We start from the raw sequence: 16,079 nt of genomic DNA, 5'->3' as shown, positions 1-16,079 counted from the left end.
GGTCTCTGACACCCACTATTATTTTAAAAAGGAAGCTGCCCTGTGGGAACAAGCATAGGCAGTTTATCTGTTTATAAGGGGTGACATTTTCAAAAGCAACTATGTGACTTAGGAGCCTGAGTCCCACTGACTTGCCGTGGAGGTCGGGCTCCTAAGTCTGATATACGTTTATGAAGTTTTACCCAAGTTCCCAGTAACAGCTATGAAATCTCAGCCACCCTACTGGATTTGCTCTGTCTGACACGCAGGTGCTTTTGCAGACTTGAAAGCTCCAATTTTACTAGAACATCCAGATTTAAATGTAAGCAATGCTCACAATGCGCCGTCTGAATACAAAACAAAGCAACAAAACCAACCACAGGGACTCACTCCTCAGACAGAACCAGCTCGAGGTGCAAGACAATCCCTGCCATTATGACTGTAGTTGAGCCTGCTTCTTTTTCAATCCCACGCACCAGCTTAGCTGTCACATTCAAATGGGCTCTAAGAAGGAAAGAAAGGCGTTAAGGCCTTGATCCTACTCCCACTGAAATGTACAAGAGCTTGTCATTAACCTCCATGGGTACCAAATCCAGTTATTCAAAGTCAATAAAGCTACAGCAATATATAACAGCGAAGGATCTGGTCCTATAAACTGTCCTACTACCAGGATTCTGCACAATAGATTTCCACATTGGCAGCTATCCAGACTCAGTACATACTGCTCCTCCCATCCCCTTAAGGGGCAGATAAGAAGCAATTCTAGTTCTAGCAGCAAGCAGTAGATGCCATTTTACTTAAGTAGGGGTGTGTAAACTGTTCCTATTAGAGAACAAAGCTACAGCATATGCATCCCTTCTGTAACTACTGCTTTCTGTCTTCATTTCCACAGCACAGATAACAGCTAGTCAAATATTCACTATAAATAAATTATCCAGTGCACTTAGCCCATTTTTCTGCTTGTGAATTAAACCCAGTTTCTGTAAGGGTATCAGTGGTTCGTAAATACCCGGTGAACAGTAAACATGACCAGATTTCAGCCCAAGGCAGCTCACAATACAAACCGCTTGCTTTGACTACTTGACTGATATTCATTATTTGTGGTATGTGTTAACACACTCCCAAAATTGAATGATTAAATGGTTAATGTTTGTACAGTCCTTTGAAGATGTAAAGCACCACATAAGTGCTATATTATTAACTGTGCGTAATGAGACTTTAGAATATCCCTGAAATCTGCAGACATTTTTAAGATCATCCAATTTAAGATAATAAAAGCTATAGGAAAATTACAAACCAATATCTGTACACGAAGATGGTTTTTTATTACAGATGCAGAATACACTGAAAAGGCATGTGGCTTTTGTAACGAAACCAGTTAGATACTTTTGTTTAGAAGTGCCATTAGATCTCTTTCATGCTGCAATATATCACTGCAATATGTAAAGTACATACAGAAGTTCATATCTTTGTTAGCAAAGTGATGAAAATGAATTTGCATGAATGGTTTTGGTCCTGAGCTTAGAACAAATATAGTAAGAATAGATTTCCCTAGGCTGTTAGACAAGGCCACTTGTGCCTTCATGGTGCAGATCCTTCTTTAATGCAGGAGCAAATGGGAATCAGCCACCAGGGTTCTACTCCTGGCATTGCAACAGACTCGCCTTGAGCATGTCATTTCACTTCTCTCTGCCTCGACTTACCTACCTGTACAATGAGGCTAAAACGACATGCTCACTTCAAAGGGGGACAGTGAGATTTAATTCATTATTTGTTACAAACTTTGAGATCCCAGAATTTATATGGTGCTGTAAAACTCATTCCTTGGTTCCCACTTCTCCCATTTCCAGCAAAATGCTCCAGCAAAAATACCATGCTGGCATTCCAACCAAGTAGCCCGCCCAGCCTTTCTGAAAACCAGTGAAGGATGCTCTGTCTGATTTTGCATCCAGTTCATATTCCTAGGTTTCACTTTCAGAGCTGTGCATAGCTTCATCCTGCCCGCATCTCAGTACTTCCTTCCTCCTGGAGCCCGCTCAGACCCCATGCTCTACCCAAATCTCCCATTTACACGACCTTGACCACCTTCTTCTACTCACGGCTTCATGATGTAATTTTGGAGTATCTGATATAAGACGCCTTTACAAGGCCTGATATTCAGAAAGTGCTGAGCACCTGCCCTCTGGAAATGAGGCCCCTTTAAGGTGAGTCAAGGTGGGGCACCCAAAATCACTAGCTGCTTTTGAAAAATGTTAATCCTTGTTTTCCTCTCCCCAGGCCTGACCCAAAGCCCACTGAAGTCAATGGGAGTCTTTCCATCTACTTCAATTAGCTTTGAATAAGGCTCTGTTTTGCACAGAACCAAACACACCTCCTGCACTCAACAAACAATAATTAACGGTACCTCCAGTGTCCAAGGAGGGAATGGGTTGTAATCCTAAAATATCAGTGAGTGAGGATGTTTTGAGCTTGTGTCATTTCTTATCCATGTACCTCTCCTTATTTCAAGAAATTGGACCCATGCCGTGATACCTTAATCTTTTAAATATTCTAGCTATAAATTACCTAGTTGTTCATTTCCTCCTCTCTATCCCATCTGCCTGACTGTTTCTGTTTATATCCCCCACCTGGTTACTCTCACCACAGAAAGGAGAGACCAACCAATCAAAGCCTGGATCATTGAAAAAGGTCAGAACGGTGCCACATATTGTTGCCTGTCACAGAGCAGACGGGCGATTCGGAAGGAAGGAGTCTGCATCCTCGGTACCACAGGTCGTAATGAGGACAGAGAGTGGGATGACATCAATCCATTCTCCTAGCAATGAGAGCAGCCTAATGAGAATGGGAAATGGCACTAATGTAACCCGTCCTCATTAATGGCCCTTCTAGGATGCCGTACGCAAGGCCCATGTCATTAATTCTGCTAAAGATGAAACATCAACCCAAGGCACATGTTTCAACTTTCTTGGGACTCGTTAGTCTAACGCAGCTGTCATCTCAGCCAGAGAGAGCATGGTATTAAAGATTTATTTCACCCAGGAAGATTACCAGAATAATAACCAACTTAAAAGAAAATTGTATAGCTTCCTGGATAATATCATGTCAATTATTCAAAAAGGCTTTATCAATAACTATTCAACTCACAATTCAAAGATTCAGAGATTTTCAGGCCAGAAGGGACTAGTACTGGATCATCTAGTCTGATCTCCTGAATAATTTATTTGTTGGTAATCCTAAGAATTTAGATAGCTGCATCTACCTTTATCTAAAAAGGTCATTGTCTGTGACCAGAACTACATCATCATCCACCCACGTTTCACATCTTCCACCCAGTGTCACAGTAGGGAGAAGTGAGCAGGAGCTGCCATCGACAGATATGCAAAGGTGGTGGACAGTACCAACAGCACACAGCAAGGCGGTTCCTAGAGCATCTCCTGGGATACCAACCCTGAAAGGGTAGCACTAGTGTTGCATAACAAAAGCAGCACTGCGGAAGCAGGTACCGGCGTGTGCATAGCATTACACCAGTCTCCAGCACAGCACATTTGGACACTCAGCATGAATATGGGAAATATGCACGATCATGTTCACAGTCAACTCCGAGTATGCACACAAATGTCAACATATTCTATGAGGTTCTTGTGACTTTCCCTCTTTAACAACTACTTCTTCGGCAGCCTCTATAAGACACAGGATCGATGATGATAACCTCTTAGACAGCACTTGTCAGCCACAGATCTCAAAGCGCTTTACAAATGAGATTGTAACCTCTTTGGGACCCAACTTTTTGATTTGTGTTTATACAGCGTGCAGCAAGCACAATGGGGCTCTGGTTTCTGACTGGGATTCACAGGCATGAATACAATACAAATAATCAATAATAATGTTCATTATCTCCATTTTACAGATGGGGCAAAGGAAGGCACAGAGAGGTAAAGTGACTTGCCAATGGTCATACAACGAGTCAGTGGCAGAGATGGGAATAAAACTTGTACAGCAGCTTAGTGGCAGAAGCTGGAATAGAACCCAGGTCTATTCTCCATGTCCAGTGTCTTACTCACTGGACCAGTCTGCCTCCTTCAAATAGCACAGCGTCTCTATTTGGTTATATGCAGTACACACAGTTCATAGCTTTAAAAGCAGCAGCACAATTAAATAAAATTGTGTCCTTGTTCATTTGGTGTTTTTTCCACCCCTGAATAAGGCTTTCAGAAGAGACAAGTTCCAAGATTTCAGCATTAAATTAAATCAAATCAACGGAGGAAATAAGTCTTTACAGTATGTGCAGTTCCTTTGGATTTTACTAGCAAATCAGTGCACTAAACATAATTGCTTATCATTAATGTCACTAATAAATCCTGATTTAGGATGCACAGTAAACTAGCATGCAGTAAAGCTGTATATCTGATGGTTTCAGGACTACAGATAGCGTCTTTACCCTTGATTCCTTCTCTGGTCTTCTGTGTTAAAAAAAAGGCCCAAATCCTAAAACCATTATTCAGGCAAACCCCCCCAGAAACCTCGGTGCAACCGGAATGGGAATATCAGGATTTAGCCCACAGTTTTTTAAGCCACCATTTGAAAAGAAGCTGGCAACAGATTTGGGGGCTTTCTAATAACAATGACCTTGATTTACAGAATCCGACTATCGCAGAGAAACCTGACACTGACTTGGAAGGCTCCACATAATCTGCACACTAAGGTCCTATGGTCTCTTCTGATTAGGAAGGAAATATCTTCAGGTTTTATTTGTTGTTATCCGCATGCCCAAGTAAATAGGGGATAGAGCTGTGATCCGTATCACACCACCACAGATTGCTACCGTACCATCCACTAGGAAACATGGGAGTTGGCTAGGCTGGGAGTCCTGTAGCAACGTGGTGGTGCCTTATTGAGGTGCCTAATTGGGAGTGGAGTTCATAGAATCACAGAATATCAGGATTGGAAGGGACCTCAGGAGGTCATCTAGTTCAACCCCCTGCTCAAAGCAGGACCAATCCCCAACTAAATCATCCCAGCCAGGGCTTTGTCAAGCCTGACCTTAAAAACTTCAAAGGAAGGAGATTCTACCACCTCCCTAGGTAACACATTCCAGTGCTTCACCACCCTCCTAGTGAAAAAGTTTTTTCTAATATCCAACCTAAACCTCCCCCACTGCAACTTGAGACCATTATCCTCATTCTGTCATCTGCTACCACTGAGAACAGTCTAGATCCATCCTCTTTGGAATCCCCTTTTGGGTAGTTGAAAGCAGCTATCAAAGCCCCCCTCATTCGTCTCTTCCGCAGACTAAACAATCCCAGTTCCCTCAGCCTCTCCTCATAAGTCATGTGTTCCAGTCCCCTAATCATTTTTCTTGCCCTCCGCTGGACTCTTTCCAATTTTTTCACATCCTTCTTGTAGTGTGGGGCCCAAAACTGGACACAGTACTCCAGATGAGGCCTCGCCAATGTCGAATAGAGGGGAACGATCACGTCCCTCAATCTGCTGGCAATGCCCCTACTTATACATCCCAAAATGCCACTGGCCTTCTTGGCAACAACAGCACACTGTTGATTCATATCCAGCTTCTCGTCCTAGGTCCTCTTCTGCAGAACTGCTGCCGAGCCACTCAGTCCCTAGTCTGTAGCGGTGCATGGGATTCTTCTGTCCTAAGTGCAGGACTCTGCACTTGTCCTTGTTGAAACTCATCAGATTTCTTTTGGCCCAATCCTCCAATTTGTCTAGGTCACTCTGTATCCTATCCCCACCCTCCAGCGTATCTACCTCTCCTCCCAGTTTAGTGTCATCTGCAAACTTGCTGAGGGTGCAATCCACGCCATCCTCCAGAACATTAATGAAGATATTGAACAAAACCAGCCCCAGGACCGACCCTTGGGGCACTCCGCTTGATACTGGCTGCCAGCTAGACATGGAGCCATTGATCACTACCCATTAACCCTGACAATCTAGCCAGTTCTTTTGAAATTCCGGGTGCCAAGCCATTCTGAACATTCCAGCCCCGGTGTACAGCCATACTGGAGTCCTGGTTCAGGTTCTGAATAGAGCTGGTTGGGAATTTGCCCTTGGAATGATTTGTGGATGGAAAATGCCCTTTTTATGAAATCTAAATGTTCTGTGGGGAAATTCCAATTTTGCCAAACATATCTGGCCTTCCCTTGTGAAAAATCAAAATGACAGGTTCCCACGTGGGGTCTTCATCTCCCGGGCTCTTTGCCTCCCCCGTCCTCAGCTGCCGGAGAGGCAGGTAGGATGGGAAGCAGGTGGAGAGCTGGGGCACTCAGCCTGTTTGCCTTTCCTGCAGCCACACTGGGAAGGAGGCAGAAAGACTCAGAAGCAGGAAGACAAAGAGCCAGAGCACACAGCCTCCAGCAGCCGGCCTAGAAAGCGCATGGGAAATTGGGAAGAGTCTTCCAAGGAGGCAGCCAGCAAGATGAAAAATTTCATTTTTTTTTGGCCGGGGCGGGGGGTCCTCCCAAAATGGAATTTTCTGGAAATCCCTTCCCGCAAAAAAAGAATCTCAATTTTGGTAGCACTTTTTGGGTCAAAAACCTGAAATTTTTCATAGGAAGGGATTTCCATTTCTCAGGCAGGTCTGCTTTCGAATGTAGTTCTCGGCTCTCGGGACAGGCAGAGCCTGGGAGCACTGCTGAAGCAGTTTGCACTGCCCCTGGAGAGACGGGAGAAACAGGGATGGAGCAGGTTTCAGAATTACTCCCACAGAGCAACCAACCGTCACAGTGAAGGTTAAGGGGGGCCATCCCCAGGGCTCGGAAAGGGATCCCTAGTAGGAAACAAACTTTCTATTAGTACTGCAGTTTATGGAACAGTATGAAACACTCAACCAACTTTTTCCTGTGACATTTTGCTTTCTTTATAGAAGTACAAAGTTGAGCTTTCAAGTGATCGCTGCTCTCCATGATGTCAATGTCCCCTACTGAATGACAGCAGACATCCATCATCCTCTAGCTCACTTACATAGATTCTAATGCCAGGCTATTCACGATCTGAAGAACAACAACTCACAAGGACACAGGACCTGTAACTGGGGGTATAGATTCTAGCCAGTGTTTGACAGAGAAAGGGTTAACCTTTGCCGTCTGCTAGTGAAAGGACCACAGGGAATGACAAGGGAGCTGGCCTGAGAGAGCTGTAGGGAGATGATTAATGCCCCAGCTCATTGTGGGTCTGATTTAAAACTCATTGAAATCAGTGATAGTCTTTCCACTGACTTGGCCATGCTTTGGATCAGGTCTCATAAGGGGGAAATGCTGAAGAGCTAGGGTTTTCCCCCTCTTCCTTCTCCCTCTCTGATACCTACCTGCACTGAGTTGGGCTTTAGACCTTTGTTTTAGCCTCCAGCTGAAGCAGGCAGTGCCTCTCAGCTTTACTTGGTCGGTGGGAAAGCTTGTTGCATTTGTCATTGCTCCTTAGAGGAGGAGAACGTTCTTTCCATTTACTTTCTGATGTTACAACAAACTTCACCTATGTATCTTGAGTCTTACTCTCCGATCACCGAGACACTAAAGACAAGAGCACAAAAACGTCAACCACCTCCCAAAATGATCTCTCTCTCTCTCACTCTCCTGTGAAGCAGTAACTCTAGAGTTTGAAAAAGATCCACTTCTTTAAGCTGTAAACAAAAGGCCTCACCTACGCTGGAGCTTTGCAGCCACAGAGGCGAGCTACTAGCATAACTACATTAATTCATTAGACCAGCAAAGCTGATTAACACCATGATTTGCACTGGTGCGTCTTACACCAGTTTTATGCAGGGTAAGGCTGGCCATTGATGACTGAAATCCCTAGTGCAGATTTTCCCCTGGACAGGGTAATGGAATCCAAGAGATCAGCTAAATCCATTTGTGGAACTTGAGGAATCTCCTGATAACAAGATGGATCATGTAGGACAATGTTGCTCAAGTCTTCCTTTGTTTAGATGTCCCTGAATCATCAAGGTTATTCCAGTGCCTTTCAGATTGTTTATTCAGAAAGATCATCATCAGGCTTTCATCCCATAGGCAGAATGAAAATAAATTGTAGAACTTGAAACAGACTAAGGGCATGAGCACCCTCTAGATGGTCCATGGAGAATGAATGGAATTTGAAGAGATCAATGCCTAGACAATTTGACAGTGCTGTGTAAATCTCGCAGGTTTCTCCTGAAATCAAAATAAAGTCTGGGTGTGGTCAGCAAAGCCTTTTGATGGAAATGAAAGAGGTCCTCTGGGTTAGAGAAAACGCATGACCCTCTGAAAAAGGTTGAGAGCTGGTTATCATCTTAACAAGTAAACAAAGTTTAAAAAGCTTAAGCTGCAAATGCAAATTCTCACGGAAGTACTGAATATTCAGCTCTCTCAGTAAGGCTTTACTCTTCAGAAAAATGATAATAGCTTTGTCTGAACAGTAGTGTTCCCAGTGGTGAGCTGGAGCCGGTTCCCACTGGTTCGCTAGAACCAGTTGTTAAATTTAGAAGCCCTTTTAGAACCGGTTGTTCCGCGCAGGACAACTGGTTCTAAAAGGGCTTCTAAATTTAACCAGCCAAAAGTGGCGCCTTAGGTGCCAACTCCATGGGTGCTCCAGGGCTGGAGCACTCAAGGGGAAAATTTGGTGGGTGCAGAGCATCCACCGGCAGCTCCCCGCCCCACCCCCAGCCCCAGCTCACCTCCGCTCCGCCACCACCTCCTCCCCTGAACGCGCCGCCCCGCTCTGCTCCTCCGCCCCACCCCCAGGCTTCCCGCGAATCAGCTGTTCGCGTGGGAAGACGAGGCGGGCTGAGAAGCAAGCGGCGGCTTCCTGTTCAGGCCCAGGGAGGCGGAGGTGAGCTGGGGCTGGGGTGGGGGGTCACGAGGAGGGCTGCCCCCACCACAGCAGGTAACCCGGGGGTGGGGTGTGTGCAAGGGAACCGCTCCTTGCCCCATCTCACCTCTGCTACCCTCGGCCTGAGTGTGAAGCCGCCGCCTGCTTCTCAGCCCTCCCGGGGGCGGGGGGAAGACGGAGAAGCAGAGTGGGGGGGTGCGTTCAGGGGCGGATGCGGCGCGGAGGCGAGCTGGGGCCGGGTGCAGGGTGGGAAGCTGACAGTGGGTGCTCTGCACCCATCAAATTTTCCCCGTGGGGTCTCCAGCCCCGGAGCACCCACGGAGTCGGTGCCTAAGGCGCCATTTTTGATGTGATCAGTGGGGGAGTGGCCCCTTCCCATGCTCCCCCCTTAGCTATGCTCCCCCATGCCTAGGAGCCGGAGGGACCTGCCGGGATGCTTCCTGGGAGCTGCCCCAGGCAAGCACCTCCTGGACTCCCCACCTCGCCCCCCGGCAGGTCCCTCTGGCTCTTAGGGGTGGGGTGGGCACCCACTACGGTGGCCCAAGAGACCCTCCTGCCCAGTTCTGGGGGGCACTCAGGGGACGGGGAGGAGGGTGGATAGGGCAGGGGTCCTGGAGGGGGGAGGGCATCAAGGAACGCGGGGGGTTGGATGGGGACCTGGGAGGCAGGGGTGGGCAACGACCGCCTCGTGGGGTGAGGAGGGAACCAGTTGTTAAGATTTTGGCAGCTCATCACTGAGCGTTCCAGGTCACACAAACTGCACTCTCTTATCCTGCTTTCCATCCACTGAACGGGCTGCAGGTACCTGAGTCGCTGTCTCTCCTTGATCCCTGCAGCAGCAAATCAATGAAATAATTTATTCTGTCCTCCCAAAAACAAATATCTGGAGAGGCCATTTGACCTCGTGATGTACCCACAGAATGGGAGATAGGAATTACCGAATTCTAATCCTGGTTCTGCCACTGATGCATGGTGGGGGCTGAGAAAATCACAGGACCATTCTGTCTTGGTTTCCCTACCTGTAAAGCAGAGGTGGGCAAACTACGCTCCGCGGGCTACATCCGGCCCGCGGAACCATCCTGCCTGGCCCCTGAGCTCCTGGCCCGGGAGGCTGTCCCCCGGCCCCTCTCCTGCTGTCCTCCCTCCCCTGCAGCCACGCTGCCGCACGGTGAAACAACCTAAGCAGCGGGGCTGCAGAGCCTGGCCTAAGCCGGTGCTCTGTGCTGCGCGGTCAGGGGACAGAGAGCAGGGAGGGGTTGGATAGAGGGCAGGAGAGCTCGGGGGGTGGTCAGGGGCATGAATAGGGGTTGGGGCGGTCAGAGGGCAGGGAACAGGGGTTGAATGGGGGCAGAAGTCCTTGGAGGGGCAGTCAGGAATGGGGGGGTGTTGGGGACAGGGATCAGGGAGGGTGGATGGGGCAGGAGTCCCGGGGGGACAGTCAGGAAGGAGGTGGGGTTGAATGGGGTGGGGGGGCAGTTAGGGGCGAGGGGTCCAAGGGCAGTCAGGGAGAAGGGGTGGTTGGAGGGGCAGGGATCCCAGGGGGGCAGTTAGGAAGGGGGGATTGGATGGGGCGGCGGGGGGCAGTTAGGGGCAGAGGGTGCGGGGGCGGTCAGGGGAACGAGAGCAGCAGGGGGCGTGGATGGGGCAGGAGTCCTGGGGGGGGCCGTCAGTGGGCAAGAAGCAGGGGAGTCAGATAGGGGGTGGCCCTCAGGCCAAAAAGTTTGCCCACCCTTGCGTAAGAGGCTCAGCACTGGGTGAAGACTTCACAATGTGGTCAGTGTAGTTTTGTTCAGTACAGTGACTCAAATTCAGACCAAGTATCGGTGGATGTATCTCTGAGGTAGAGTTGGTCAGGAATTTTTTGATGAACCCTCCTTTTGCAAAAAAATAAAAATAGTTATGTGTCCGAATCAAAAAAGTGCTCCTGAAATGGTTTTGACAAATCTCCTAACTCAAAACATTATTTAAAAACGTTGAAATTGTCAAAATGCTCCATTTTAACACTTCTAAAAAAAATCAAAATATTTTCTGATGAAACGCAATGTTGTTAGATTTAGACTAAATGAAAGTCCTGGGCGGGGGGGCCGCGCCATGCCTGGCTGTTTAGGGAGGCACAGCCTCCCCTAACCAGCCCTCCATATAATTTCAGAAACCCAAAGCAGCCCTCAGGCCAAAAAGTTTGCCCGCCCCTGCTGTAAAGCGTGGATAGTAATATTCAGTGAAGCCAGGGAGCAAACATCTGTTGTGTACTCCTGCGTCCCTCACTGTGGATCTGCTTCTACTCCCCACACGGAGGAAGGCCTCATGAAATGTGTAGTCACAACTGCGCACTGAGGGCTTTATTAACAGAGCTATAAGTCATCCCAATAATTTAACTTGCGCATTAGCACATTTCATAGCGAACTAAATGCGCATACAATTAAGTCTACCATATTGTAAATCAAACAGGAGCATGTTCAAGGCAATATATTATGCAGACAGCAAGCTACTGTATTTGTTATGCAAAATGACTTTGGAAACTCAGCATGCGTCTCTCTCACACGCACACACATACATGAAGACGGTAAGGCGCTAATTCTGCCCTCACCAACACTGGTTTTATGTTAGGGTAACTCCATTGACTTCAGCAGGGTTACTCCTAATTTGCACAGACGTAAGTGAGATGAGAATCAGGCCCAAGCAGATTGCAACACGTAGGCACAACATCTTAGGTCAGGGTGGCCTGCCAGCCTTAACATAGAGGGAGAGACCTGAACGTTGCTCAGGACCTGGAGGCTTTACAACTGAGGTGGTTTGCTACCCACCTGGTTCTGAAGGGTTCTGGACACTGGGGCCGATACCATCCAAGAAGAGTCTGACTCAGAAAACGCTTTCTGTCCTGTGCCTGGTGTCTGGATTCTGGAACAGGTTATGGGTCTAGAAGATCAAGCCAGCTGGAGCTGTTCAGGCAGCTAAGCTCAGCTGCTTTATGGACCAGGCAGGAAAAGGAAGCTGGAAGCCAGGAGTAGGAGGCAGCTCCCATGAAAAGTCACAGAATAAAGAGACTGTGGATCAGAATCCCAGAGTAAGAAAGACTTTGTTTTGAGTTTGGGCGCGTACCCCGGAGTGGAGAGCAATTGCTCTAGAGCTATATTTGTACCAGATGAGAGAGGGTAGGAAGGGAGACAGAAAAAATGGTTACTGGAGACTCAGGTCTGAATTCAGCTCCTAGCTCAAGTCATAGACTTCCAGGGTGGCTTTTAGCAAGGCATTCACCCACCTTGCGCCCAAATCACCATGTGTGAAATAGGGATTGTGCCCTCCCTGCCTCCCAGGGGTGGTGTCTGTTGTCCATCTACAATCCATTAAAGATCATGAGGTGCTCAGATGTTACAATGTTGAGGCCTGCGTAAGCTGATGGATTGGTCAGGAGAGCTACTATGTGGAGTGGGAAGAAACCTCCCTGTGATGACATCAAAGAAGTCAATGGGACCAATATCAAGGGAGCAATACTTCCTACCTCGTCCAACCGTGACTGAAGAGCTGAACCCTACTTTATTGAACAGTCTGATTACAAACTGCAATAAGTTTGTCATCTGTTTATGCAACAAAATGCCATTCTCCCTTCCAGCAGAGGCAATTAGAAGATGACACACCACTTCAAGGCTCCTGCTAGACAATGCTTTTGAATTGTCTACGGCTCCCCTTGAAGAGCCTCAGTTAGTATCTGTCTTGCATAAATATGTTGCCTGGTGGGAGTACATTTGTAGAGTGAAAACACAGATTGTATCTCAATGACACGTTCTCACAAGGGGTAATTGGCTGGAGACAATCACGTTCAGAAATTGCTTTCTATTGCTATTCACGCGTTTTCTCTTTGCCACTCTTTCTAGAGCCGAAAGGGGAAAGACAGTGTTGTCTAGTGGTTAAAAGGAAGAACGGGACACGTTGCTGTCTAAATGTCCACCAGCTTCCACAGAAGCGGTGGAACTCCCCCACTCCTGAGAGAGAAACAAGAGACAAAAATCCTCACACAGAGAGCTTGTGCCTACACAAACACACACGCACCTCGCAGAAGCTGCATTTCCAAGGCTACCTCTAATACCTGCTACCTTTCAAATCACTCCCCTGAATACGCACACAGGAGTCCACAGAAAAGTGACCGCACTGCAACTGCGGTAGTTTTCCCATGAATTCCCCCAGGGGCTGAATAGGAGATGACGCGTGTCCTCTCCATCGCTGCCCGGACTTGCATCGTCTCCAGCCACATGTGGGCTTTACACTGGGCCTAGGGCAGAGTCAAGGGTGCTGATGAGGCTCCTTTCTCCCTTGAGTAGAGAATCTCACAGGGAACCAGTCAAGCACTAGGACTCTCCACCAGCAAGATTCAAATATTCATGGAAAAGACTTCCCTATTCAGAGCCAGAACCGAGCTTCGGTCACACTCAGTACTACTCCTTACGCCCGCTTCTGGCAGCGGCGGCATGTGGTGGCACAAAGCGAAAGGCAAAAGTAAAGGGAAACCACTGTCCTCGGAGATCATCCGAGGCTTTTTCTGCCATATTCACTTGGAGAGGGCCACGAAAGGAGAAAGTAAACCCCACACACAACCTTGCACCTCCCCCCCGTCACACACCCACAGAGGGCAAGCTACTCAGCTAGCGTCGTTTCACTGAAGTGAATGGAGCTACGTCAATTTACACCAGCTGAGGAGCTGGTCCCAAATGTTTTCTCTTTCCTCCTTGGGCTGCTTGAGGACCTAATGCAGCTCTTCTAAATCATCAACAACATACCCTAAAGAAACACAGCCCAAGTAATTGCAAATATGTTAATTTACCCTTATCGGTGACGAGAATGCAGAGTTCAGCTTTCCAGTTTCGGGGAGAATTAGCCCACCTTGCTTGTACAATGTAGGAGCTGTTGTAGTCCGTGGTACATGACACTGGTAACATTTGAGAGGAATGTGAAGGGACTCTCTGTGAAAGGGATGACCTTTGAGTCTTCACAGAGATTTCATAATACAGCACTAACCTATTCAAGTACCTGTCAACCTTCTACATATATCTTTTGGATAGGAGTCTGAGAAGATCCAGAGTTTTACAATGGCCCTTTAAAGATGCGAGCTTCTAAAATATCATGTGGACTCGGACAGAATGTTATCGTTGTTCGTTCATTGCACATGAAGTCTGTGAACTTGTACATTACAAACTCTGCTGCAACAAAATGCCAGAGGTGCTTCTTGATGCGTCAGTCTTAAGACAGGAAGCCTGATTCTCCTCTGGCTTATACCAGCATAATTCCATTGGCTTCGGGGAAGTTACTCCTCCAAGGGGGAGGAGAATAGGACCCAGACTGCATTTAACTCCTCCAGGATAATGGACAAGACAATAAGAGCTGATGTCCTGTCCAAAAAACTATCCCCCAAGCCCTCCTCTGTGAATCCAAATTCACCAAGCGATTGAACCTGAAGGCCTACTCATCTTAAAGGCCTGTCTTCCCTGCACCGTCAGCTCAAGTGTTGCCCCTAATCAGACTCCCTTCCACACAGGAAAATGACTAGCATGAGTTAAGTGGTGCTGTAAGCTCATGTAAGGTGGCCTGTCAGGGACAGAGGGCTGGTGCTGAAGTGCTGCTGATGCTTGAGACAGTAATGCAGTGGGGAGGTGTCAGTTACCTCAATTCATCAGTTGTTGAGCCAAGGACTCTGATAATATCCACTTGCTCTCTGTAGCACAAGCCTTCTTTCACCATGCGGTCATGCACTCGAGCTAGGCTAGCTCAGGTGGCTTATACCAGCACCAGAAGATCTTTGTCGGTTCAAGTAAACGTCTCCCTGAATGACATAAGCTATAGCTGTATCTACAAGGGTTGTTTGCCAGGATACCTAGGTTGGCCACACCCCTGGCCAGCATAGCTATGCCAACAAAATTCTGTAGCCTACATCTGGCCTAGAGGACAGGTCTTCACTAGAAGCGCTACATCAGCACAGCTGCGCCGCTGTAGCACGTGTGGTGAAGACGCTCTATGCCGAAGGGAGAGCGCGCTCCCGTCAGCATAACGATTCCACCTCGGCGAGAGGCAGACGCTATATCGGCGGGAGAGATTCTTCGGCCAACACAGAGCCAGTTTGGACAGCGTTTAGGTTGCCGTAATTTGCGTCACTCAGGTGGGTCTTTTTTTCCCCCACTGTTATTGGTTCACTTTTTACTGTTATTATGCACCTCTAAATCACAGCCAGGGGAGTGAACGGCAGTCAGTCTAGACATACCTACTCTAGCCGTATTCTAGCTAGCTCACTAAAAATAGAAGCAAGGACAGTGCACTGAAGACTTCGGCACGGGCTGCACACACAAGTGTGTACGCAGGGTGGTCGGGTGGGCTTGTCCAACCCACACTGAAGCCTGCACTGTGGCGTCCTCCCAGCTCTTTTTAGTGAGCAAACTAGAGTACAACTATTCCAGGTACATCTACAGGAGCTGCCATTCACCTCCCTGGCTGCGATGCAGACACACCCATCGGGCCAATATCACATGTACTCATCTGCACTGAAGTGTTAACACACACGTAAGGTGGACCTATGAAATACCTATTCCTTTTCACTCCTCACTCAGCTGGCTAATTAAGACTACAGTTTAGGAGACAATACAGCTCCAACTGACGGATACGATTCCCATTGAAGTTGGATCCTTCCCTAGAAAAATCAGTCCCCAATTGTTTTGTGGGTTTTTAGATGCTTATATGAAGTCTTTGTCTTATGTGAAACAAGAGGGCTGGTTAGGTATCCCTACTGCTCATGCAACCTGGTTTTTTTTTGTCTTTTTTTTTTTTTTTAAAGAAAGTGTTTCTTTCACTCCCCATTTTTAATCTTCTGTTTCACAGTTCAAACTGATCATTTTTTAAAAATTGTAACTTTTCTGCCTTCCTCCAGCTGTGCAACATTTGATTATTTCTGACTCTTTATTCGATGCAGCAAAACATAAGTAGCTTATTGGTATCAATAGCTGGACAGAGCCTTAATTATTTTTCACTCATCTTAAAGCTTGACCTTTTTAATGTGTTGTTTTAAATATTGGCTTTATTAATCCCCCATGAACACTCTCCTTACATGATCCATGATGGATCCTGTATGATCCACAACAGATTGCATCCCAATATATAGCACACATGGTCTTATTATATGGTGATTTCCTATGAGAAATATAGCTACCACCCATTAGTAGAGCATCTGAAACGCCTACCTGGACTATTTTACTTATTCTGTAAGCTCCTTGGGGCGGCACCATCTTTTGTTCTGTGTTCGT

General features: G+C 47.3%; 1 protein-coding gene across 11 annotated transcripts in view; it reads right to left on the bottom strand.

Moving 5' to 3' along the window:
* The window catches only part of RAP1GAP2 (RAP1 GTPase activating protein 2), a 265,430-nt gene that overhangs the window by 139,724 nt on the left and 109,627 nt on the right, over nt 1–16,079 (bottom strand). The window contains exon 1 of one of the 11 annotated variants that reach the window (XM_073315716.1): nt 370–428. The exons of the other annotated variants lie outside the window; for them this stretch is intronic. Coding sequence (XP_073171817.1) covers nt 370–413 — 44 coding nt within the window. The 5' untranslated portion in view covers nt 414–428. Of the gene's footprint in view, nt 1–369; nt 429–16,079 lie in introns of those variants that run through there. 11 annotated transcript variants of the gene reach the window in all.

Source organism: Lepidochelys kempii, chromosome 17 (genome assembly GCF_965140285.1).
Source record: "Lepidochelys kempii isolate rLepKem1 chromosome 17, rLepKem1.hap1, whole genome shotgun sequence".
NCBI classification, from domain to species: Eukaryota; Metazoa; Chordata; order Testudines; family Cheloniidae; genus Lepidochelys; species Lepidochelys kempii.
This window is presented reverse-complemented; position numbering and strand designations above follow the sequence as displayed.